This window comes from Trachypithecus francoisi, unplaced genomic scaffold (assembly GCF_009764315.1).
Source record: "Trachypithecus francoisi isolate TF-2019V2 unplaced genomic scaffold, Tfra_2.0 Lachesis_group8, whole genome shotgun sequence".
In the NCBI taxonomy this organism is placed as follows: Eukaryota; Metazoa; Chordata; class Mammalia; order Primates; family Cercopithecidae; genus Trachypithecus; species Trachypithecus francoisi.
Genome location: NW_022681473.1, coordinates 38,437,871 through 38,464,918, shown reverse-complemented (window position 1 = coordinate 38,464,918; position 27,048 = coordinate 38,437,871). Strand labels below are relative to the sequence as shown.

The following is a 27,048-nucleotide window of genomic DNA, read 5'->3' as shown; positions in this document are numbered from 1 at the left end:
TGTTTGTAACACAGGAATCATAGAAGATTGTGAGTACCAGTGCTCTAAGGCAAGGACATTTTTCATCAGCCTTTTTTACATGGCACCAGCTCCTTCTTCTCCTGACACAGATCTGAAATCTACTTTTACTTAGGTGACTATACTTCACCAAATAATATTGTTGCTTCTCTTAATCTTCAACAATGTGTAATTTAAAATATCTATATCATACTGATATACATGATGCTGTCTATATCCGCTGATTTGTCTGTGCAATCCTCTATCATCAAAATTATAAAGGTCCTCTACTGTGTTAGTAACATGTGCTAAAAACTTTGCTCCACCCCACAGAGGAACACTTGTTCAAGCAAACAAATTTTTTTCAATACCTGTTAATATGTCTCCATCTCAAAGTAGAATATTATTATTGTATAAGAAGTAAATTTTCTATTGATCTGTGTTTCCTAGGAGAGAAAAATAAAATGAAAAAAACGGAGAAGTGATGCTTGATGGATGATTATTCCAGGTCTACACGCAGTAGAATATGCAAAAGATTTAATTGGCACAACACAGAGAATGAAGCAGAAAGAGAATAGTTTTCAGAAAGAGAAGCTTTGTTAAGGAAATATGACAAGAGAATTTTCTTCTTAGCAAGAATCACTGCTCGGTGCAATATTCCCAAACCAACTTTAAAGTGCCCAATCTTTGTTGCAGGAACAAAACTGTGTGTGTTAAGTAACCATCTTTAGAAGATGGAGACCAAACAGTGGTAAAGAAGTCAGGAAATTTTTTTTTTTTTTTTTTTTTTTTTTTTAGAAGTCAGGAAATTATCATTTTTAACCAGGCCTTTAATACCGACAGTGGGTTAGGTGAAGAAAGAGCAACTGAGTAGTTATTAGAACTGCGTTATTTTTCTGCCGTTTCAATTTAAATGATACTCATCAGCTAGAGGGGAATTAAATGCATTAACTCTCTTAGCGTCCTTCAGTACTTCCTGTGGTGGTTACTAGTGAAGCAACACACAGGTCTACCTTTCAGCAGCTTACAGTCGTATAGGGAGGAAAAGGAATGGAAGAATGACCGGTAATTGCCATACATTTTTGTAAGTTTAGGGACGGCATTAACCAGGGTAAGTCCTGCGTGCTATGGAAACTGCAGAGTTGAGCTTTGTTGAGGAAGATGTGACATAATGGTGCACCTTGTGTCTAGCCTAAGGGTGTCTGGTGAAGGGTGCAGGTGGAGAGGGAAATCTAACCCGCTCTCAGCACCCACCTAGAGGGGAGACCTTTTCCCAATTTTCATGAAAGCTATATGGTTTAGAGCAGCTCTGTGATGTGAAAAATGAAAAGGGATGTTAGTAGGAAGATGGAGAAAAGCAAGGTTTATGAGCCATGTTAAGAAGTATGGCATATACATAAAGACATGTGACAGAATTGCCCCTGTATTGAAAAGGTTTAAAAATAAACAATATTGCCATTATTGAATTAACAAGCAGTAGTATTAGACACTGTAGATGGAGCTGAGGAGGAACCGAATGTAGCCTCAAGTTTCCGTCTAAAATTCTGACTAGGTGTGGCATCAATAGTTGTAATATTGCTTATGTTGCCTTAACTCAGTCTAAGAATTTGCTTTCTCCTGCAGGCTATACTTTGGTGAGAAGATTGGACTATACTTTGCTTGGCTGGGATGGTATACTGGAATGTTGATTCCTGCAGCAATTGTTGGTTTGTGTGTTTTCTTCTATGGATTATTTACAATGAATAAAAGTCAAGTAAGGTAGGCTATTAAGAGACCTATTAAAAATGTTTGGCCTGTCTTCTGAGTGGGCAAAAGTTTAACAATAATGCTTACTATAAAAAACAAATGGTTGATGATACTACAATTTATTTGCTATTTCTCTTTCTTGGCGTTTTTTTTTTTTTTTTTTGGTAGGAAGGGAACACTATTACAAAAGGTCATTTTAATACTTTTGTATGCAAACTGTCTTGAGTAATTTCCAAGAATGTTTACGTAAAATTCCTCTTTCCAGTATATACCACATAATTCAGAAATGTGATAGTTTTGTGTGATTTACATTTGCATAGCATTTGTTAGTCTAGAAGGCCCTCTCGATATATTCATTCAAATCATTATAATAGCTATAATTTGTAATTTCAATTTATAATTTACAAAGCCCTTCAAAATACCTTATTTCATTTGCTATAACCTTCACTACCACCCTTGGAGATGCATAGCTCTTTTTGCACATGAGGGAACCTAATAGACTTAAAGATGTCTAAACAAAACAATTATACCACATAAATTCTGCTCTAAGCAACCTCCTCTACTCTCCTGAGTACATGACAGATCATAACATATTTTCTACTTTATTATTACTCTCTGGAGGAACAAATATTTATAAATGTTATTTAGCATCCACTTAAGATATGGAGATTGTAGTGAAATCAGGTTTGACAAAAGTCAAACATATATCAAAATAGTGATGCTTCTGTTAAAGTTGAAGTGACTTGAGATTTGGAAATAGGAACGGTACATTATTATTCAGCAAGGACAAGAGTCACCCTAGCATTAAATAATCTTAACAGCATTTTCTATTTAATCAATCACAAGAATATTATCAACTTTAACTTTGTATGGTAAAATTCAAAATCTGAAAAATATCTCTCCCCTTTCTTTCAAAGCTCAACACGTTCTTCTCTTTTGATCCATCTTTTAACCATGGCCTTGCTACCAGATACTGAACATGACAGTTAATGTTAAGGTTATATTCTTCATGAGATCATAAAAATTAATTTCCCTGAATTTTCCTTAACAAATATAATATGTATATGTATGTATATGTACAGCAATTATGTTTAAAAATGAAACAACTTTATTGTCCAAGAATTAAATCCTATTCAATAACCAAATTGCTTGATTTGATATCTCAAAGTCCTGTTGTTCTTCATGAATGCCAAAAGCTAAATAACATGAAAACAAAGAAACACCTACTGCTCAAACCCATTTCATCTAGTCATGGGTTAATTTCAGGGTTTTGCAAACTCATTACCATCCTGCAAGGTAGCATCTTCCTGAACAAACTTCTGCCCACTGGAAACATCCATCCTCCTTTTGGGCATTTCCCCATATTCTGTTGTATCAGTAACATCTGGGGCTCCGAAGAAAGGTTGTGGTTGAGAGTTACAATGAATTGGAAAAAAAAAAAAAACATTTTAAAATAAGTTTTAAAATATGGAAAATGATTCTTCAAGTTGGTCCTGTGGAGAACATATTAACAAAATGTTAGCATATGATATAGACTTCCCAACTCCACCACTACAAAGCTGAAAATGAACAAAGAGGAATGAAGGGAATAGATTTGCTGTTTCTATTGATTTATATACCAATGGAGTAAATTAGGCTTTTTTTGTATGAGATAATTATTCTTTAACCTTTAGTACAACGAGTGTTCTAAAAGGCATTAGCAAACTCTTTTCTTCAGTGCTGTATGGTATTATATTACTCCCACTTCTGTCACACTATAGTTAAGATCCTGTCAGACTTTCTATTCTAAACCAAGATAAGCAGCACTGAATATCTTGACTGAAAATTTGGGGACTGAAATTTTCCATTCAAAGTGTCAGACATGGTTGAGTTGTAGGAGTTATCATGGTGGGTGGGGAAAGGAGAGCAAGCTTTTATTTTGTGTTGACTTATGTTAGTATAATTTTATTAAGCTCTTTTTTGCTTGTTGCAGGGTAGAAAAATGTTCCAAAGCTGCAGATGTGGCTCTATTGATTATGTCTCTACCAGTTAGGTCCAACTAAATTAAGATCATGTTTCTTAATTGCCCTACACTTAATTATAGACGTATATAACAATCAGGTTTTAGATGACTGTATATACATACGTGTATATATTTACATGTATACACTGGTCTTACATGGTGAAATATGGCCATATCTGTGCCTGGGAAAAGATACAGGAATTTGAAAATGAACAGGCACAGATACATGTGGCCTGGTTTTAAGGCCCTGGTTTTCAGGAACCAGGAAACAGACCTGAAGCCCCAACTGTCTGGTCTGTTCTTGCGTTTTCAGCATCAGAACTCACCAAGAAATGAATATGGTACTCAATATTGACCAGATTTTTAAAAGTCTTTGCTTCTTAGAGGATTTCCAAGCCCTCTCTTGACACTGTGCTTAGCAATAAGTTTCTTTCATTTATCAAGTGCCTGCAATGTGTAAAGTACATTGTAAATATTTTTAATCTAATATCCCAGTTAGATATCCCCATATAAGATGAATAAATTGATCCCCTAAAAAAAAGTGACTTGGTCAGGGACTATATCTAGTAAGTAGTCAACTAAGTGTCAAACCTATTTCTGATTTTTAAAATTGTCAATAGTATCGACAACTATATGATTATGATTAATATATAATTAATTACAGAAATAAATTAATACCATCAATTGTTTTATTAATTTATTTATATTTAATTATCAATTGATTATTAATAAGTGTTTATTGGTGATGAGAACACAGTGTGAGATCTAGCCTCTTAATACATTTTTAAGTGCACAAGACAGTATTATTGACCACAGGCACAATGTCGTACAGAAGTTCTCTGGAATTTATTCATCTTATATAGCTGAAACTTTTTGTCCATTTTACCCTCCATTCCCTCCTTCCCCTAGCCAATGGCACCACCATTTAATTCTATTTTTTATAAGTTTGACTATTTTATATGCCTCATATAAGTTGAATTATTCAGTATTGGTTATTCTGTGATTGGCTTAATTCACTTAGCATAATTTCTTCTAGGTTTATCCATATTATCACATATGGCAGGATTTCCTTCTTTTCTAAGACCAAATAATATTCCATTATACATATATACCACATTTTCTTTCTTCATTCATCAGTTAATAAACATTTGGGTTGTTTCCATATCTTGGATATTTTTAATAATTCTGAAATAAATGTGGGAGTGCAGACAGCTCTTCCAGATCATGATTTCATTTCTTTTGGATATGTATCCAGAAGTGGGATTGCTGAATCATATGGTAGTTCTATTTTTGATTTTTTGAGAAACCTCCCTACTGTTTTTCATGGCAGTGGACCATTTTAGATTTCTACCAGCACTGTGCAGGATTACAATTTCCCCACATTCTCACCAATACTTACTTTTTTTTTTTTTAAGGAATAGTAGCACTCCTAACAGGTGTGAGGTGATTTTTTTATTGTAGTTTTGATTTGCATTTCTCTGATGATTATGTATGATTTTAAAAGCAATGATTTATCCATAATTCCCTACTGGTTTTCCTTAAACCTAGTTTCACATTTTTCTCAAAAAAAGTGTACCGTAAAGCAAATATTTTATCTTCCATTCTTTATCATGTTAGCTGGATTATAAGGAAGCATGAGGACCCTCAAGTGAGTGGGTCCAAACATCCACCCCAATATGGAAAATTTCTCACTACTTTTATCTTTAATTGGTAGTAATGATGATTTCTGTGGAATCACACTTGATGTGTATATGTAGCAATAAATACAAAACAAAAGAAAACCACAATTTGAGTGGTTGTTTAGATTGTCAAGTACTGCAGAAGAAATTAAGAAACACTCATGATGGGAACTCTCCCTTCCTCTAGTGGTTAAGCAAAGTCAAAGAAACTTGTGATACTCTTAAATATTTTAGACTAAAAAATGTCAAAAGTTGTGTGATGTTTTTTGTGTATCATATATCAAGTTGAGCTTTGAGTGACTTTCAGAAAATGAAGGTAATGATTCTACAGTAAAAAGATTCTGAAATTCTAGACTTGGTGCTTCAGTAAATCTGAGCTTTTGATTGACCCCATTTGGAAATTGAGAAAGATTATGTCATAAACACACTTCAATAGCTTTTTAGTATAAGATTCTAAAGCAGGACAAATTGTATCATTTGTGAAACAATGAATTATGTTAAAAAGCTCATTTCAATTTTTTTTTTCACAAAGTGTGTTAATAGTTCTTATTCCTACAAATTACTGGTATTGACACAAGAGGAGATATAATCTTCTCTTTCTTTTTGGTTTTTAATATGTATATTTTACCTGTTTTCTCCTACTTTCTGTAGACATCCTGATTAGTAGTAAGATGATGAGTGTGAAAGTAGAAGAGCTATAGTATATGTAAGACCCGTTTCATCATTGTGATCATTAATAAATTATTACTTGATAGAAAATTCCCTTAAACTATGAAGCAAACTGTATCTCTCTTTTAGATATAGTTGATGGAGAACTGGATCTACAATCAGAAAATCTAAGCTTGGGGTCCTTGAGGTATCTCTGGCTAGCTCTATAACCTTGAGCAAGTTCCTTAAATTGAACATTGTTTTTCTCTTTTTACTGGAGATAATTGCCGTTACCCGAGATTGGAGTGAAGACCGAACAATTTGACAAACATAAATTCATCTTGCCCACTGTAAAGCATTATGTCACTATGTGATATTATTACTTACTATGGATCCCCACTTTGGCTTGAGATTATATACCTCCCATACTTGAAATACACATTGAAATGCATACACTTTCTCTTTTTTTGGTTCAAGTACGAATGTGTAAGAACAGGAAATCTTGCTGTAAACATTGCTAATTAAACTTGTATTAAGGGTTGAATCCAGACACATTTTCTAAAGCCTTTAAATTTCTCTCAACATTTCTAGAGAAGATTTAAAGACAGTTAATTCAGGGGATACTAAATGGGAAAGGGCCATGTATGAGAGGAAAGGGCATAAAGCGTCCTGCAAATAAGTTGCTGAGAACTGTGAGTCTTTGAGGCTTTTCGGAAATGGCTACTGATGTGTTAGTGCTGTCACAAAGTCATGTAAAATGTATGCTGAAATTGTTTTAAAGGCAGTGGACATAAAACTGAAGAGATGTGTCATAAAGTTACATTCTAATAGAGAACATATTTATAAAAATATAAACTATGGCATGTCATTGTGACAGTATATGTCAAGGCGCTGCAAAAGACCCCAATAAACAAACATAAAAAAGCAATTATTTTAATCTCCGATGAACATTCTGCACCAACAATACGTACTGCAGTGGGTGTTATAAATTGTATAATCACCAGACTTGAGAAATCCAAGTAGGTTTGATTCCAGCTCAGCCACTTCCAAGCCTGTGAGTTTGGCTAAAACTCCATTGGTAAATACCTCACAAGATTATCCTGAGTGCCATGAAATCATGTATAAAAGTGTCATTGTAGACAGAGTTTCACCAGATATCACACAAGTGTAAAATATGGCCAGTTATCATTATAATTATCTTGACAACGTTTTCTAAAATTAAAGAAGCAAATCAAAACTTTCACATCACAAATATTCTGAAGTGTTTGAGTTGGAGTCACACCACAGTGCCCGCTACTCCCCACTATTCCCATTTCTTCTCCTTTTCCTCTCTGCCTTGCTGCTTCCAACAAGATTTGCTGCAGGGGCTAAGTGAATTTCTAGTCACAGTTTCATGCTATGTTTTTGTGGGGTTTTTTTTCTTTTTTTTTCTCAAGCCAAGAAATTTGTAAAGCCACTGAAGTCTTTATGTGCCCTCTCTGTGACAAGAACTGCTCCCTGCAGAGACTCAACGACAGCTGTATCTATGCCAAGGTGAGTGTGGACCCTCGCATTCTCCTCCCTGAGCGCATGAGGAGATGGTAATGAGGCAAACATGGATAGTAAACTATTTACGCATAGCATTTTCTGCAAGACCCATTTTTCTACAACTAGCAGAAAGATTGTCTTAATATTTGTGACTACTTATTTTGAGTAAGTTGTTCTTAAAACCACACACTTTTGAGGACATGCATCTCTTACTGTGTTGCTTCCTATCTGTAGTAAGAGAAAGAGGGTGTTCAAGAGAAGCAGGCAGTAAGAAGTCCTCCAGTCAACAGCTTTTTACCAAAGTTAATTGTTCTCAAGAGTTTCAACCATCATAAGTGCCATTGACAACTGAATAAAATGTCAGTCTATTGTAATTACAAAGCGAGTATACTTTTATTTGAACATTTTTGTCTGCCTTTGTGTTTATAACTGATTTTTGCCACTGTAGATAAACATAAACTTCCACGTGTAATTATATCTAGATTCTTTTTAGGAAACAGTTACTTCTATTGCTGTTTACTAAATTTGTATGGTACATGAAAACTTATGAAGTTAAAATACTTCTATTGTTACAGAGAAAATGAAATAACATTCCAAAAGTCCCCAAATTGCTGCCTATTAGAATTACCTGAAGGGCTTTTAAAACTCCTGAAGCTCAGGTCAACCCCAGAGCAATTAAATCAGAACCTTTGGGATTGGAACATAGATATCGGTATATTTCAGATTTTCCTGGGTGATTTCAGTGTTCCTCCAAGTTTAAGAAACACTGAATTCTACATTATTATTTTTGTTTGTAAAACAGTTTTATAGAAGTATAATTAACATGTAATGAAATATACCTATTTAAAGCATATGAATTGATACATTTTGTTATATGCATGCACCTTTGAAACCATTAGCATAATCAAGATAATGAACATATCATCTCCAACATTTTCTTCACTCCCTTTTAATCTCTGCCTCCGACCTTCCCCTGTGCTCTAGCAGCCGACTGCTTTGTATCATTATAGATACATTTGTATTTTCTAGATTCTTGTCTGAATTGAATCATGTATTTATGTATTTTCTTCTGACTTCTTTCACACAACATATTTATTGAGATTCATTTATAATGTAGCATTTATCAATAGATCATTTTTATTGCTGAACATTATTCCATAATATCTATCCCGTTTATTTCTTTACCTATTATCAAAATTTTTGATTGTTTCAAATTGTTACCTATTTTAAACAAGTTTTCTATTAACATTCATCTACAAGCCCTTGTATGGACAAATGCTATCATTTCTCTTGGGTAAATACCTAGGAGTAGACTGGTTAGGTCACTTGGTACGTATATGGTTAGCATATGAAAACCCTGCTAAGCAAAACCTTTCCTATGTGTTTATACCTTTTACATACCCACCCATGGTATATGAGAATTCCAGTTTTCTGTGTAGTCACCGAGCCTCAGTGTGGTCAATCTTTATGAATTTTAACAATTCTAAGCTCTTTCTGTGTATGCTACCCAAGTCACTGTGCATAATGAGGGTTCCCAGTGGCTGATGGGAACAGGCACTATTCCTGACTCCAGTCTCTCAAATGGCACTTTCCTTAACAGATGGTTTCCTTGCATACACGCTCACTGGGTACTGCCTAAGTTGTTCTTCTCTACACCCTGAGAACTCTTTAAGGCAGTAATCTGAGTAGTAATAAAGTGAACGTTGTTTGTTTTCTGTCTCTCATTGCCCTTTGTTGCCTGATGTCTACCATCTTGTAATCTGTTGTTTTACACATTTTGTGCATTTTGGGGGTGTTTCCAGCATAGGGATAAAATTAATCCCTCTTACTCCATCATTTCCAGAAGTGGAGATCTCCATACAATTAATTTTGGCAAGGCTGGGTGCAAAATCCAAAGCCACTCAATGTCCTTACTACAGGAATATAACTTAGTAAAGTTAAAGTCTGTTTTGTTTATACTTTAATTTCAGAATAAATGTTTAGTTTTTCATTCTTTTAAATGTTCCATAAAGATGATAGGGACTTAGAAACATGGTTATCTTGTTTGGAGGCAGCATTTTCTCATCACTTTTTGCTAGAACCAAGTGTGTTAAGAGTTATTAGATGTATATACATATGTCTCTCTCCTAGCCTATGTATTTTAGAAATATAACAGCCTAGAAATGCCAAAAATATCCAGATACTTCTTCTGTCACTTGGACATATCTAATAACACACACTGGCATTATTTTAACACTGAAGACAAGAAATATCCACATATGGCAGAGTGATAAAGTGAGGAAGCCGTCCAAGGAAACACTACATCTAGGGTGCTTTTGTCATCGTGCAGTAAAGACATCTCTTCTTTTCTCAACAGAGAAAGGTACATTTAAGGACAGGGATGACTCACAAAGAATTCCCTTAATAACTTGTATAAGGAAGGTGGAAAAGTTAGCTTGCAAAGGAGAATATTGCCTCATGGAAGAATGTAAGAAATACAACCCACTAGGATGAAATGTCTTTTATTTGTTCCTCTAAGATAAAATGTAGCTACTTGTTTTATACCTTAAAAATAAGAGTTCCTCTTCCCTTACTGGATGGAAATCAACAATCTATTTTACTATAAATTTTCATATTTAAATATCTCATAATTTTTCGATGGGTAGAATCAGATATAAGGGAGCAGATTTTTGCCAAAGGTACAAGCCAACAAATCTAGGATCATCTAGAAGCAAAATCACGTGGACACGTGATCTACGGAGTTCTCAATTCAGTTCCTTACAGAATCCATTACTGCTTGTGACAAATAAAAGGAAATCAAATTTTCCATATTGAAAAGGACGTGTGTACATGTAATTATTCCCCTTTATAATTTCAGTGATATGTCTGCATGAAAATAACTGGTCCTATCATATGATAAACATTAATATTTAAGTGCATTAATGTTTCCTGCCATGACTACTTTTATTTTAGTACTTAAAAGAATTGGAATTAGGATATTTTTGCAATTAAGTAATTTCGTGATATTTGCACTGACACTACGTTGTCAAACCCTATGATGCTAGGAATTCTTATCTAAGGTGAAATAATTAGCTAGAAGGTCCTAAGCTGTTTTTCATATAATTAAAAAATGACCCAACCCCTTGAAGTTAAGTCTTATTCATAGTAATTTTTTTAAAGAAAAACTTGTTTAACAAACATTTACTCAATACCCAGTGTGAACCTCAGGCTGTATACTGATTTGAGGTTACAACAGAAGCAGAAGAGAAGCTGTTCTTTTAAAGAAATTTCATTGAAAAGAAAAAGAGTGTGTATAAGACTGTACATCCGATTATCTAGAACATTTGTGATAAAGCAGGTTTCTGGACCCCACTTCCTGAAATTTAGAATCAGCTAGTCAAGGGTGAGGCCTGAAACTCTCTAGGTTAACAAGCTCCTCAGGTGACTCTAATTTCTAGGACCAAATTTTTAAAAGATACGTGGAGAATAGTCTTATCAATACCTATTTTTTATGTAGCTTCTGCTCAGGTCCAGCAAATGAAATGGTTATTCAGGTTTCACCCTGCCCAAGAGTTAAGGAATAAGGAAGTGAAAGGGTGTGACCTCCAGCTTCAATTCTGACACCCTGCCCTCCAAGTCTCCAGTAATAGCTCTGCGTACATGGTTGAATCTACCAAGGAGTCACCTTGTTCTTATCCTGGAGGGACTTTAGTGGGATATAAGTGGCATTTTTCAGAGCCTTATGTTTTTCTGAACCTATAAAGCAATTTTAGAGCAAGACCCAGCAGGTATAATGCAGAAAACATAGACTTTCAGCTTCCATAATAAGAAAGCTATCTCTTTAACAGTACCCACATTTTTTGATTTGTAGCCACACTCAGCTCTTCAAGAGAAATCAGGTGTCAAAGAAATTGGACAATGTGTACTTAAATCAAGCGCTGAAGCTAAGTTTGCGACCTTTTTTATATGTTATGCCTAGTCACATTAGCAGTGTTGAACATAATGCTTGCCATGGGCCCTCCATTCACAAAGGCAAGCTGTTTTTCTAATAGAATAATTTCATGTATTACATATGTGATTATATATGGAGGACAAGATTCTTTTTGCTTTTAGAAAAATCTTCCATGCTGCTTATGGAATTTTCTCAATATTTTATTTGGAGTTTCTTCAATATAATAAGTGTTCTTATCCTATTAGACAGAACGCTACTTATCACTTAATTCTCCTGTCAATCACCCGTGATCTAAACTTGAGCCATTTCACAGTAAGCTTGACTCTTCATTCGCTCTTTTTCCCATTTTCATTCAGCAGCTCATATGTCAGCACCCTAAATAAAGCCCTTAACACCTCAAGCTATAACCACCGACTTCGAGCTGTTCTTGCTGTCTCTATGATCTCTCATATCATAATACATCCCATGTGTAATAGCTTGGTAAATCTAACACATGATTAAACACTGTTGTACTCTTCCTTAGAGCAAGTTCTGAAGTCTTCTCTAATGCTCCTTCTAGCTTTATCTCTCATTAGATGTATGTAATCCCACATTACAAGAATATTACATGTACTCCAACTTCATCTCATGAAGGTGTTTCTAAACTGTTAATGTTTAAATTTATTAACTTAAAATGCCCGAAAGATTTGTTAGCAAACCAAGTAAGAAAAAAAATGAGAAGCACTTTAAAGGAAAATACTACGCAGACCATGACAAGTTCATGCAACGCAGTTGTTACTAAGGATGGGTTTTTATTTGCCACTTTTCTAAAAGCATGGCTATTTCTAGAGCAGTGGAGAGCCATTATTTCTTGGTGACCTTTAAATCCCCACAGTCTGTTCTAACACTCTTAAGAGACTGTTTCCTGTATGATGTTGGTTTACAAAGGAAAACAGACAGCTGTTCAGCGGTTCAGCAGCCTCAGGTGTCTCTGTGGGACGTCTTAGAAAAAAAAATTCTTGATTCCCTGCTGGGTATAATTTTATGAGCTCTGTGGGAAAATTTCTTTATGATCCTTTTCTCTCCTGATATAAATGTACACTGATGATTGTTTTGAAAACCAATTTTTATATTATTTTTTAGAAATACCATGCCTTAACCAACAATGAATTTTAGAGCCATATGGGACATTTTGCACCTATCCACCAACCTTCAAAGGGAGCACTTCTTTTCTATGATGATATTATCAATAATGCCACATTATAGAAAAATGCGTTTTATGATGACTTGCTTTATGTATATTTTGCAGTGTGTTCCAGATGTTACAACTGAAATATGCATTACTGTTATTTTAATGCTCTCATTGAGCACCTTCTGGATGTCAGATTGAGCAAGGACACCATTGCTTTCCAACTTTTCTTATAATACTGTACTTTAGCCCATGATTGTCCTCACCCTCCTGTGAGGACAATGCCCCTATTTTCTCTATAGTTTCTATGGAATTTTTGTGCTGGCCAAACATTTTTTGCCTTCACTGTGTTAGTTTAATTTCTCTTACTAAGTTACATATATACTGAGGGCATTATGCAAATGCAAACAAGCAAAGGTAAATTGAATTTATATTTTATTAAAATCAAACAATACTTACAAGCCTTAAAATTTGATTCAATAACATTATAAAACTATGCATCTTTCTTTATGAAGTTTCAGTTATCTGATTAAAAACGCTTTGTTTCATGAGTGTCCAGTGATTTATGAAACCTTTGAAACAAATTAAGATGGGATATATTACATCTTATAGCCATTATTGGACCCATCCTACATTTTGAAAGACTAAGAGAATAGAGTTAGCTATTGGAAATGCTGGCTCACTGGAAGAATCCTGCATTTCCCAGCTTCCCCACTCCTAGACGTTTTGCTAACAGGAATTGCAACTAGGAATGCCTCCCCTGAAAAACTAATTTCATACAACTTTCATTGTAGTTTGACAATCTGTGACCCACAAATACTTCCATAGGATGGTGGAATTATTTATAATTAGAAATGATGGTGGGGTATAAAGGGAATCAAGAGAGGAGAGAAGAGGGCTAATGTTGTTTCTTTACCTCTCCTCGTGAGAAAAATCATGTGAAATTGATGCAGGACCCATGAAAGGATTTCATATATAATATTTCCATACTATAAAACAATATGATTCTATTTGAGAAAAAAATCATAGTACCTGAGTGCAAACAGTATTCACTGGATTATTATAATCAATTTGCATGACTAATATTTCTGTTTGTTTTCTTCTCAGGTGACATATTTGTTTGATAATGGAGGGACAGTCTTCTTTGCTATTTTTATGGCAATATGGGGTAAGTACTTTCTACATTACTTTCTATCCCTTATTTTCTGAAGCTGTTTCTGTGTTTCTACATCCACACACATGCGCATGCGCGCGCGCACACACACACCATGAATCAATTCAAAAATAAAGCCTCTAGGTTGGCACTTGCTTTGTTTGCTCTCTTCGTACATTCACTGCTTCTTTAGGAATTTAACTCTTGATCTCATCCTCTCATCTCTAAAACCTAGACTTTCCTACATCAAGGAACATATTTTTTCTACGAAAGGCAGGTGGTAATTAAAAACAAACTGAAACATACTAGAATCCAAATTAATCTTCTTATATTATTGCTTATGAAACTGATGCTCAGTAAAAAGTTGATATTTCCATTCATCTTTTTTAACCTTATAGTTCATACATTTAAAGATGCAGAATCTATTCCATTATGATTGAGCAATAATGTCTAAATAAGAAATCTAGTTCCAATCTAACAACTTAAAACTGTACAAATTATGTACAGGTATATTCTTTGGTTAACTTTTTTTTTTTTTTTTTTTTTTTAACCACGATTCTCGTTTAGTTTTTAAGGCACCCAAATAATTGAAGCCTAAGGTATATTAAGACAAGTTAAAATTCCCAAGACCTTTGAAGACTTTTAAAGAAGCTATTACTTTCCTGGGTAGGGTCAGTTTTCCTGCCATGGCCCCGTGGAGTGCAGTCGTCAGCTTGGCAACTCAAGGAGCTGATCATGTGTGTGCTGATCTAAAAAATTATAATGTACTAGAATAAGGTCTCTAATTTCTATTGCCTCAATTTCCCAGTAACAGAAACTCTGGGCTATGTCCTCTTTTTAGCTTTAAAAAGCACCCTTTCAATTTTCGTTTAAGAACATGTAATCTTGAATTATGGCACTAGGGCTGTAGGCAGAGCAGTAAAGGGTCAACTTCAGTGTTTTAGAATTTCTTGGTGGAATAATTTTTATTATTAAATTAGGCAGGGCTGTAATGGTGAAATCTTTTAGTTTTATCTGATTCCACAAATATTTTCTACTAAGAAAATAATACTAAAATACAAATTAAGGCTACTTAGTAAATGCCTCAGGATGGCCAAAAATTGTAAGAAAGAAAACCTTTGGATGATACATCCTGTCTACATTTCTGCTACTGGTCTCCTGCTTTTATGATTCTCCTTGGCAAAATCCACATGACAGTAATTTTGTGTAACCTTCTGAAAGATGACTTTGTCAAAAGGCTAGGATGTAGATGACCCTTGCTGTTTGACGCCTTTTTCCTTTTAGTTCTATACAGAAGTACGAAGTGGAGGTATGTCATCCATAGGAATGCCATCACGTGCATTTTCTTGACTTTCTGGCATGGCTGAATCATTCAAATTTGGATTGTAGTAGCTAGAATTCCCAAAACTCACATCATAAGGTTCCGGTGCATTGTCTAATCGCAGAACTAAAAAAGTAACAAAATAATATTGTTTCACAGTGATACTCTGAGAGATTCATGTTCAGACATCCACCAAAGTATAGGAATTATTCTAGATGAGAAAATAAGTAGAGTTTTATATGGGCTTTTTAGATTTTAGTTTTAAAATTTTAAATAAGTAGATGTTTTTCAAGCTTCATTTTTTATAAGATTAAGAGTACAGGCCGGGCGCGGTGGCTCAAGCCTGTAATCCCAGCACTTTGGGAGGCCGAGACGGGCGGATCTCGAGGTCAGGAGATCGAGACCATCCTGGCTAACACGGTGAAACCCCGTCTCTACTAAAAATACAAAAAATTAGCCGGGCGAGGTGGCGGGCGCCTGTAGTCCCAGCTACTCGGGAGGCTGAGGCAGGAGAATGGCGTGAACCCGGGAGGCGGAGCTTGCAGTGAGCTGAGATCTGGCCACTGCACTCCAGCCTGGGTGACAGAGTGAGACTCCGTCTCAGAAAAAAAAAAAGAAAAAAAGATTAAGAGTACAGTTTTACTTCCAAAATTTTACTGTTGATGGACTCAAAGTAAAGGAACTGAAGAAGAGACCACTATAGTATAGCAAGACCTTGTATAAGGAAGTGTAGACAATACCCCATTGACTTTTGAGTCTTGTGATTTCAAAGCCTTGTCAGTATGTTCAGAATTTGTCACTTCTGGTGTAAAATTTTTTTAAGTGAAGTCAATAATTTTTAAATTAATGTTATTATTTTACCAAATATCTCAGTATTTTGATGGCTAAACCATTTAAGGTGGAGGAGATAACAAAAATTTGTGGGAGCTTATGTTTTCTTCTGATCCATTCAAGTTACTATGTACTTGAGGTTTTCTGATTGTTGATGTGGAAATTTAGTTTTCTTTTTAAACAAATAGTCATTATTTCCTAAAGATCTTGAATTCATTTTCAAAAACAACTGGACATGCACTTGGTATCTTAAAGTACTACAAGGAATAACTAATTATTAATTAAGTTAGTAAACTATTCACTTAGGTATCATCATTTGCTTATCTACTTATTCCTTTAGCCATCTGTTTACAAAGGAACCTTAGGTCTTTGGGAGAGGTGTCTCAAAACTGTTTTTGATGGACAAAACAGTTGTTGTGATTGAGTTATTCCTTTATGCCTCTATCACTGCAGTTTAGATTATATCAATTTTTGATAAATTGAGTTTTTGCATGAGATTACATGTAAAGACAAGATTCTAAGGTGAAAAAATGGGTTGAAAACCACTGTTATAAATCCTATCCTTTAATTTTGAAGAATGATACTTTTTGTTTTGTATCAGTTCCTAGAAACCCATGATCAGAATTCAGTTACATTTATAATTAACAGATTTGGTTCAGAATATGAGAAATATATCAATCATATCTGAACTCATTGAAACTCAGATTCAGTAAGACTACATCAATGGGACTCACCAGAAGCATTTAACTATTTGTTATGGTGACAACAATCCCTTGTGCAAACCAGAAGACAGATATATTTTTTTCCCTAAAGTATAAAACTATAGATGAACCAAACATTAAATCAAATATCAAATTGATATTATATTATTAAAGCACAAACTGACAATTTTATTTTTAGTATACATATTTCTCATTCATAGATATTATGGTTGGCCTTTTCCATCATGTGAGTGGAAAATTCCTGAATTAAGGTACAGTGTGACTTTATGTGTGCAAATATGCAACTTTTAGATACTTTGTTTTCGAGCTTCATTAAGATGGTTAATGGAGGACTGCTGTTTCTGTATAAACTTTAAAAGAGCTCCAAATTAGAATCAATCTTTGTTCAAATTACTTCTACTTAGTGATCTCACAATGGCAAGGAATAGCTCTGCTGTCACTTGCTAACCAAACTAGTCATTTTTTCTTAATGTCCTACCATTCATTATCTTCCAATTTTATACATATGTTTTAGATTCTTGGATTATGATTTAAAACCAATTTTGATGCAATGAGCAACACTTCAAATGTTTTTTTAAATTTCACTCACAGGTTTATAATTATTTTGGTTTTGTTCTTTGATAAACAGAAGATGGATCAGAATAAGTCTTCAGTTTATTCATTCATATGAATTCTTTTGGAATTACCTTCTAGGCAATGCAGTGAACATTGACATCCTCATTTAATTAAAACCACTGTGCCCAGGTGAAGTATTGAAAATAGCTTTTACCTGGTTCATTTCTGTCGTCATAAAGTCGCCGATGGGAAAATGAATCCGTTTTCTTTTTTCCACACAACAAGTAGCCAACAAGAGTAAGCAATGAGACACCCAGAATAGCACCTAAAATGGCCCCGAATACTATTCCTGTATTTCTATTTTCTACAGGACAAAAAAAATTTAAAGAAATATAAAATAGTTATTCAACGAACCAAAATCTATACATGTTAACTTTCCATATACCAAAGAATGTTTAACATTTAAAAATTAGATAATGATGTGTTTCTGTGTGTGTGTGTTTTATAAAGTACCATTTGGGGTATATTGGCAAACGTATTTGTTGATAAAACCACACTTCTAATTTTTAATTACATTGAAATACTTCTAAGTCTTAGTTCTATAACTGTGTCTTATTCTTATTAACATCAATAGCACTGAAATGCCATGTGTATATTCCATTAAGATCTAATATCAGTGTTGAACTTTAATGATAAAATGAACTTTACACTTGTTTTTATAAATAATTCAAAGATTAAAAGCCAATAGGAGTTAGTGGGTAATAGAAAATGAAAAAACAAATAAAAAGTCACTACAAGGAAACATCAGTATATCCTGATAGAGGTTATTTCTAAATACCACAAATAAACCAAGGCAAGATAACTTCAGTGCCTTGCATATCAAGAACAGTTGTCTTGGCCTGAGCTTAAGGGAATTCAAAATTTCACTGTATTATTATTTTCACTCAGTATCTTATTTGAAGACTAAATTTTCAATAAACTAAATGTTCTCTGAACTGAAATTTAGTACATTTCTCTTTTTTTCTTCTCTTTTCTTGAGGTACTCATTAATTAGGTGCAAAGGGTCTTGCAGGGTCTCTGATTCTATATAAAGTCTCATTTCTAAAAAAATTAATTTTCATGTTGGAGTACAGTAGAATTGGTAGTGAAATAAAAGAGAAGTAAGCTAGCTAAATTTTTTTTTTTACATAAAATAGCAATGGTAAGAGTAAGTACTCAGTATTCTCAATATGTATATTAGGTTTAGATAGACTAAAAGAGAGGAAGTATTTTTTAAAATGAAAAGATATGTTAAAATCATAGTTAAATGTACGTATACAATATATTGATCATGGTGTTATAAAAAGCCTAGATTTCAGAATTTAAAACTTTTCATACACACTGCAACAACGTTCACATAGGAATTTGTATATATGATTTGGTTTTTACATTATTAATATAATCCTTAAGCCACACTGGAAGTGAGTTCTTGAAGGAAAACAAATTATTGAAAAAACATTTCAAGGGGGGAAAATACATTAGATCTGAAAAAACAAAACATTGATGAATTATTGAAACTTAGGTATCTTTTTTCATTTTATGGAAAAACGTAAAACCATTTTTATGTTTCAAATGGAAAAGCTTGACATAATCCTTAAATGAAACATAAAAATGTCCACATAATAAATTGTCTGTGATGGTGACAGATAATTTATAAATTCATTACTTTGTTCAACTTTTTTAAAACTCATATATATAAACTCATATATATATGCTTATATATAAAAAACATATATATGTTCAGTTGTATATAAACTTATATATATGCTCATATATATAATTATATATATATATGTTCAGTTAAATAGTAGTCACATGAGCATATGGAATTTTCAGGTAGTCTTCTCAAGATTCATTGAAAATTGTTACCTAGTATCTCAAAACTATACCATTGCTTTAGTCTCCATCTTTTCTTGAACTAACCTAACTTCACATTTTGTCTCATTGTCTCCTTACACTCCCAAAGAGAAATGACTAGTATATGTTCATTGAAGCCCAAAAACCACTTCACTATTTCTAGTGACTATAATGATCATCCCTCAAAAGTGAGAAAATTCATGCTACTGTGTTCTCCTCTATTTTTGTAGCATGGTGATTCCTTAGACTTACTCTGCATGACTTATTTGGAATTTCAGTTTCACACCAAAGGAAAGTTAAATTCATTTATATTTACCTTTTTGGGGATCCGATGTATTTGGAAAGAGTTTTGAATTATTGGTGAATATTAAGGTAGGCTGTAGAGTTGTTTTTTCTTGATAGGGGGTAAACCCAGTGAAGCTATCACTGTTTGTGGTAAGCCATCCACTTGGTTCCACTATCAAGGGGGTCACAGATGGAGAAGCTGGTTCCGAAGAGAGGATGCTAACTGTAATGGAACTGTTATCGGGAGTTTTCACGGTGTCATTGACCAAAGACCAAGTGAAGTTTTCTGAAGACAGAGCAGGTGTAGCATTGGGATGTGCCGAGATGGGCAAAGGATCTTCATCTGCTATAGGTGCATTCCAAGGCAATTTAGAAACAAAGCTATGGATCAAGGGAGGGCTTGTGGAAATGGTGGGTGTGGGTTTTAGACTGCCCAAAGAATGCTCTGCTGACGAGTTACTGGAGAAATCTGTTATTCCATGGCTTTTGTTTAGTAGATTCAAAGGAGGAGAATGACTCGCCTTGATATTTGAGGTGGTTATATTTTCTTTATCTGAGTTTAAGTTTGTTTCACTTTCCAAAGAAATAGGTTTATTTTCCATTGTTTTAAAAACTTCTGCAGTGCTCTGTGTCATGTTTACGCCTTGATTTTCTTTTCCATGGCTCCCCGATAGAAGTGAATAAAACAAAGTTGAAATCAACAGAATTTTGGCTAAGGTCAACATTGTAGGCTTCTTTGGTATTTTTTTTTTTTTTTTTTTGAAAGGAATCTGAAAGAAAATAACCATCATTTGAATACCTTAATAAAATATTCTGAGTTTTTAAATGGATCTATATATTTTAAAGTGATAAAAATCTAGACATCATATAGAGATGGTAGTGTCATATTTTTATTCCAAAATTGCTTATTTTGGTTATGTACTTAAACTAGTGCCATTGAGTACTACTTTCCATGTAATCTTCCTTCCTTCCTTGCTTCTAGGGAAATGCCATGCAAAAATTTTCTCAAGCCATACACTGCTGTTTCAAAGACCATTTATCTTGGGAAAAGGTGGAAGAAAACCATAAACACCCACCCTCTCACACACATATATTTAAAACATGTATATGAGCTGTTAAGTAAAATTTTTTAAATATTGTAAATATAGACCATGTAGAGCTGGCTGATTTCTTCAATCTATGTAAGTAAACACATCTTTATAAAGATGTCATTTGAAATATTATGAAAATGACATTACGGATTATACATTAAATGCACCATATATTAGGTTTTTTAAAGTGAGTCAGCCAGGAATACCCTTGAATACATTTTATTAGTATCTAGTTTGAATTATTTGAATTTGAATATATCCCTTTTCCACAATACTTTTCACTTCATGATGTCCTTCTTGCTACTTATTCCCTAATTGGGGAGATTCAGAAGTCTTCTAGATTTAAGGATATTCTTTAATCTTATTCGCTTATTTTATGAAAGAAGAACATGCTTGGGGGTGTGTGTGGAAAAATATGCTAGATAATTGCAGATTGGGTCCTGATTGCCAATCCAGGCACATCATTCTGCCTCTTAAGTGTGGAAGTGCCAGAAGTCATAAATAGGGTGATATAGGAAAATGTTTTGAAATCAGATTTATATTAAAATTCTGGCTTCTGATACAAATAACTCATGAAAAATAATCATCATAATAAGCAGTTGCTTTTTAATCATTATAATAAACTAACTTCAGGGTGTTGTTCTGATGACTGAATGGGCTGACTTAGGTAGCAGCACTCTAAACAATATCTAGCCTAAAGCAAACACTTAATAGATGCTAACCTCCATTTAATATTCAAATATAATAATATATCTATAGCATCTTTTTGTTACAAAGTTTACAGTATCATCTTATTTGATACAATCCCTTGATGTGGCAACAATAGATTATGCCCATTTTGCAGATAAAGAAATTGAAGTTTACGATGGCTAGTAACAGAATCTGGTAAATGGAAGAGGCAATATTTAAAGCCAAGTCAACTGACTCCAATCTCTTAAGAGGCTAAAATTTGAAGTGCTTTTAATGGAAAATTTACTTTTTTAAAAAAATTAGACTTTTATTTCTCCAGCAATAAAATCTGAGTACTAATTTCATGTTATTTGAATTGAACCTTATTTTTCACTGAAAGCCTCCATGCTGACTGAGAGAGGAAAGGGGAGGAGGTACAACTGCTGTTACTTAGTTATTTTATTTTATGCCATTTCTCAACAGCTCTCTAAAGTTTTTACAAATATTTTCAACCTTGTTGATGTTTCATTAGGGTCTACAGAGCTTCTAAACACTCCCACTAGTTATGTGTTGGTTTTAAGTACCAAGTCTCCTTTAACATAATGATTTTTCACATATGGTACAACGTAAATATATCTATAATACATGATAATTATCTTCAAAGTCTGATAGTTCTCTTTAAAAGCTGTTAGCAAGCAATTTCATAACCATGCACTTCCAGAATTGTAGACATATTGTATCTTCCATGCCCTGTGGTTATCACTTAAGAAAAACCTACTTAAAAAAGAAAAGCAGGCAGACATATGAGGACATTCATAGTGGCATTATTTATAAGAGCCTCAAACCTAAGTGTTCATTAGTAACAGATTGGATAATAAACTGTGGTATATTCAGATAGTGAAAATTGATGAGCTAGAGCTGCATGCGACGACATGGATGATTATCACAAACATAATGCAGTGCTTAAAACACCAGTTGTGTGATTTCAGTATATAAAGTTCAAAAACAGCCACAAAGCTACATTGTTACAAGTTGGGAAAGTGCTTTATTACTGGAAGGAAACAGACAGAATTGATTGGCTGGAGCATGGAAGGACCTTGTGTGCTGGTGATACTCTATTTCTCAACCTGATTGTGATTACATAGGTGTTTGTATTTGTGATCATTCTGCTTATTGATATTTCATTCACTTTTCTGTGACAACTAAGAAATTTAGATTGTTCTAAAACTGTTTAACATAACTGGAAAGTATATTACTATTACACATTTGTTGTATCAGCTGCTTTACATGTTTTCTATTTAATGCTAATCAAAAATAAACAAATGATGAAGGGCTTATTAATCCCACTTTACAGATGATTAAGTGGGACATAAATAATGTAAGTAATGTGTTCAAGGACACACAGCTAGTAACTGAGAGATCGGATTTGGATTCAAACCTTGACATGTCTGTTTTAAAGCTAGTCAATATTCCTCTTTGTAACATAAATTGCAAAGGAATATAGAATTTGGTACACAGCTGCTTTTTAGAACTTCTTTCTACCATTAGCTTTTTTTTTTTTTTTAAATACAGCCTCTCCAAATTTAATGATTTTAACCAGAGCAGTTTATAATCCCATTTTTACAAAACACCGAGAATGTAAGTCTTTCTGTCTTCAGAGAACCCATTAAATACACTAAATATGCTTTTGCTCTAATTTAAGAAAATCACAACAACTGTCTGTTATGGTTTCTAGATGGACATCTTTACCGTGGAGTTTACAGATGAGCATTTACAAAGCATGAATGATTATCTCTGGCACCTGTAGTTGACCAATATTTACTTAAACTGATGCCTCACCTAGCACGTTTAAAATATAATTCATTTTAGTTTAAAAATAGTTACGTGTACCTTTTCAGAAACATCTCTCTCCCGTGAACTCTGCAAAGTTTACAGCAAACATAACGGTCCTTTTCATTATCTTCTGCCAGTGATCTAATTTTGAACTGTACTTGGCCACTATTTTCAACATTATTATGGCATTTGATTTATTTTCTCTATATCTAGTTGTTTTGCTATTTTTCTCTTCTTAATAAAGTGGTCACCAGTGGGGAGAAAAATGTCCTTAGCTGTTCTTCTATTTTTCTTATAATATTATATGCGAGACATGACATTGAGCTTTCATTCCCTGCCTGTAATGAAAATCTACATATTAAGAGTCAATAAAGTGAATTCTGCTGTTCCTATTTCATCTTGCCTGTGACATTGAATCACCAAGGGGATCTCTCATTCCTTTACCCAGCTTTTGATTGTAACTTGAAAACCTGGGGTATCAACACCCCAAACCTGCCCAGCACTCTGTTACTGCCTATAATTTATCTCCCAGGAAAAGGAGAGAAAGGGAAGAGAGGGGTAGTTCAGTATGTTGTGAATTCTATTAAATATTTACAGTTTATTCAGAAATTGATACAGTTACAGATAAGGCTTTTGTGAAGACGGATTGTCTTGACATTGCAGTAGGGGACAAGTTTGCCTCTGCTGCCCGGCTTCTAGGAGAACCCGGTTACGCCACTTACTCAGGTTCCTTTCATCTTAAAGTCATAGAAGCAGCCAGAAATTGAAGTCATCGCTATTCAGAACCCCACCATGAAATTTTGCTGGAGTAAGGTCCAGGAGATTTGGCCTAACTTTGACCTCATGTTAACTGAACAAAGCGCTTTGCAAGGGACAGAAACCTAATAGAGGTGGGACAGCAACTCCAGAGGGCAGCAAATGAAATCTATATATGTTTTATTTTTTGTGTGTGCTTTCCTTTAGCCTCTCTCCATCTCTGGAGTTCAAATATCTAACTCTATGTTATATACTTGTTTTATAAAGCTGAAATGATGATGGATTATAGATGGTATGCCTGAGTGCGCCCAAGTTCATCTGTCAGCCAGGTGCACTGTGGGGGCAGACAGAAGGTGGGATGAAAGAAAAGTAGAATTGCAGAGGGAGGGAAATCAGGAGAACCCGATAGCATGATTTCACCTCCTGATCTTTGCGTCTTTTTGAATCTGAGTGGTAACTCCTAAGAGGAATTTTGAAGTTATAAAATAGAAACAGGTTTAGGATCATCACAAACTCGAAAAACTTCTAAGGGTAGAATTACTATAAAGTAAACAGAGAAAGAAAGGAGGATTTCCAGTTCCTTTGTGATACCTTAGCATTCTAAACTTTCCTGTATATATTAAATTTTTTCTGTTTCTAAAATTTCACTAGTTTTAAAATATACTTTGATAGTGTCACTGTTTTTAAACAACTCCTCTACACAGAGAGAATGAACACGACTTTCGCCTTCTTTGTTATTGGCACTGGAAAGTGGTTTCACATTACTACTTTTGTATGGAGGGCTGCAGAAGGTGATGAGAAAAAACAAAAAATACCTCTGGCCAGTAAGGGAAGCAAACCCACATTCCCTGTTCATATTTTTGCTTCCTCTTAAATGCATAAAGTCATTATGCTGTCCAGGCTGTATGTTGAAATTGTGAGTCATACTAATTTTATACCAAGCTTTGGAAATAAGGAGATGTCCTGGTTTATGTCAGGTAATTAACCCATGTAAGGGCAAAGAAATGCTAGTCATTCCAAACAGAATCAAAATCAGAAATCCTAAATAGAATCATCAGTTCAGGTACACTGCAGGCATAATATAAAAACATGCTTCTATAGTAAAATCACTGATGAGTATACAATGGGGCTGCCTTTTCTCCAAGTTGCATTTGATCATTTCTTCTTACAGATCTTAGGCTACAAATTAAGACAGATGGGTTTTGTCTGTCTCGCTAAAGAAAACTCTGTTTGCCATGTAACGAACATCTCAGGAAGAACTTGAGTGTTACTCTGAGTGGCTTTTTCCAATGTTGGAAAAAGTATTTTTAGTTTCCTAAACGCAAGAGCAATAATAAATGAGGACTTAAGACGTCCTTCTAAAAATGCCTCTTTTATGAGGGTTTTGGAAGGGTAACCAACTAGAAAAAGGATTGTGCCTGAGAAACTTAGGCCTCTCATTTTACTTTTATTTGATGTAAAAAGAAAGAAAAAATAAAAAAGAAAAGCCTGACTTTCTTTCAAGAAAAAAAAAAATTTCAGAAGTTTGGGAACATTATTCTGGCTAAAAGACTTAGGCTACAGAAACACAGGGAAAATGTAGAATTTGTCATACGACCTACTACCTTGGGAGTTTTCAGTAATAAACTCCAATACTTAAATAATTAGTGATGGTGTCAAGCTTTGAAAGAATGTTTCTCTGAAAGAAATGTTCTAGATTGAAATTTTCAAGCATAGGGTTTCCAGCCTTCTGTATCATACTTTAATGTCTATAGGAGCGGCCTCTACAGATTAAAATAGAAAGTACATAAGTGGAAATCAGCATCCTTTTAATAAAGAGGCTTATATAGCCACAAAATGAAAATAATTTTCAGAAACTTGACCACATTTTCATTTCATAGGATGTTTTCTGTAGTAACTGATGTAACCTTTTAGATTTCCAGTGAAAGTTAGACATGTACACATATCATGCTAAATAATTATATGTACTGTACAATAGTTTGCCAACTTTTTAATTAAGAAAACATTTGAAAAAGATGTATAGAAGCTTCTAATCTATTTTATTAGAGGATTTTTCCAAAACTATTCTAATACTTAAAGCAAAAGCCTTTCAGCACAAATGCATAATTTAAATCTAAGATTCAATTTATATTCATGCTGCCGCTTCCACTTTAAACATTTTGAAACCTTTACTAAGATCTGACTTAAGGAAATTCTATTTCACAGTCACGTATGTTTTAAATAAGGCTTTTATTTAACTCTTCTGCTGGTTCCATAATCTAGCAAATTTGGCAGTAATTTTTAAAGCTAACTTATTTAAGAGTGCAAATACTCATTTGGAAGGTAATTACTTGATAGAACAACTACATGTCTTTACAAGGATTGCCGTAGCTACTTGCCAGGCTGTTCGGTCAAAAGTTGAGACCACTGTGATTCTCTTTGGTAAATAAGGAAGAGAGAGAGTGGAGAGTGAAAGAGAGAAAGAGAGAGACCTAAGTACCCATCACACACTTACCTTCAGGCTTAGGAGGTATTTACAATCAGGAACTGAAATATCACAGTTGTCCTGTCTGAAAGCAATCTGTGGTGCATTAGAGAAAACAGATGGGTTAAGTGTGACAATGTCGCACTGAGCAGGAGGGTGCCAGGGAAACAAAATTAGGTGGGGCTGGCTGTATCTTGCTTGTGTAACAGAGCGCCCAGGAACCTGACTGACCTGCTTCTCAGCTGTAAGCATTAAGATATCACCTCATTCAGGCCTTTAACAACAACAACAAAAGCCCAACCCTCCAGTTTTCATAGGTTGATCGTTTTAGCTTTGGGACAAGGTATTACTCTCTCGTCAGCGGAAGCAAAACATGGGGCATAATTTCCCCCCCCCGACAAGTGAAAAAAAAAGGACAAAGATTTTGGCAAAGTCATCTGGTATAGCAAGAATTTCTGACATGTGCTGGGTCCCCGCTCCTTGCAGGTGAGGAAACCAAACAAGTCATGCCCTGCACTTGTTGCTCTGTGCCAGCCCTACATTCTCTTAAATCATAAACAATGTTTCTGTACTGTAGTTTCTGTACTGTACCCTATTTGTGTACTTAAAGCCTAAGTAGAGAAAATGTAGTGGGGTCAGTAGTGAAACATCTATCCTGAGGTCCACTGAAATTGTTTAAGAAAGTCCTTCCTAACACAGAATGAATTAGTATGTATTGGGATCCCTGAGAACGCTGTGAGGTGATATGTGAAAAAATAATCATAATGACTGAGA

General features: G+C 34.3%; 2 protein-coding genes across 2 annotated transcripts in view; one reads left to right on the top strand and one right to left on the bottom strand.

The window, feature by feature from the left end:
* ANO3 (anoctamin 3) overlaps positions 1-27,048 on the top strand; it is a 158,030-nt gene that overhangs the window by 41,139 nt on the left and 89,843 nt on the right. Inside the window, exons 8-10 of the mRNA XM_033205367.1 lie at positions 1,621-1,755; positions 7,509-7,605; positions 13,806-13,866. Of these exons, the coding sequence (XP_033061258.1) occupies positions 1,621-1,755; positions 7,509-7,605; positions 13,806-13,866 (293 nt within the window). The remainder of the gene's footprint in view (positions 1-1,620; positions 1,756-7,508; positions 7,606-13,805; positions 13,867-27,048) is intronic.
* On the bottom strand, positions 13,117-26,523 carry MUC15 (mucin 15, cell surface associated). Its single transcript, XM_033205366.1, has 4 exons — positions 26,305-26,523; positions 19,493-20,231; positions 17,495-17,644; positions 13,117-15,298 (listed from the first exon to the last, which is right to left on the bottom strand). Exons 2-4 carry the CDS (start codon positions 20,184-20,186, stop codon positions 15,138-15,140), a joined length of 1,005 nt encoding a protein of 334 aa, XP_033061257.1. The 5' UTR covers positions 20,187-20,231; positions 26,305-26,523; the 3' UTR covers positions 13,117-15,137.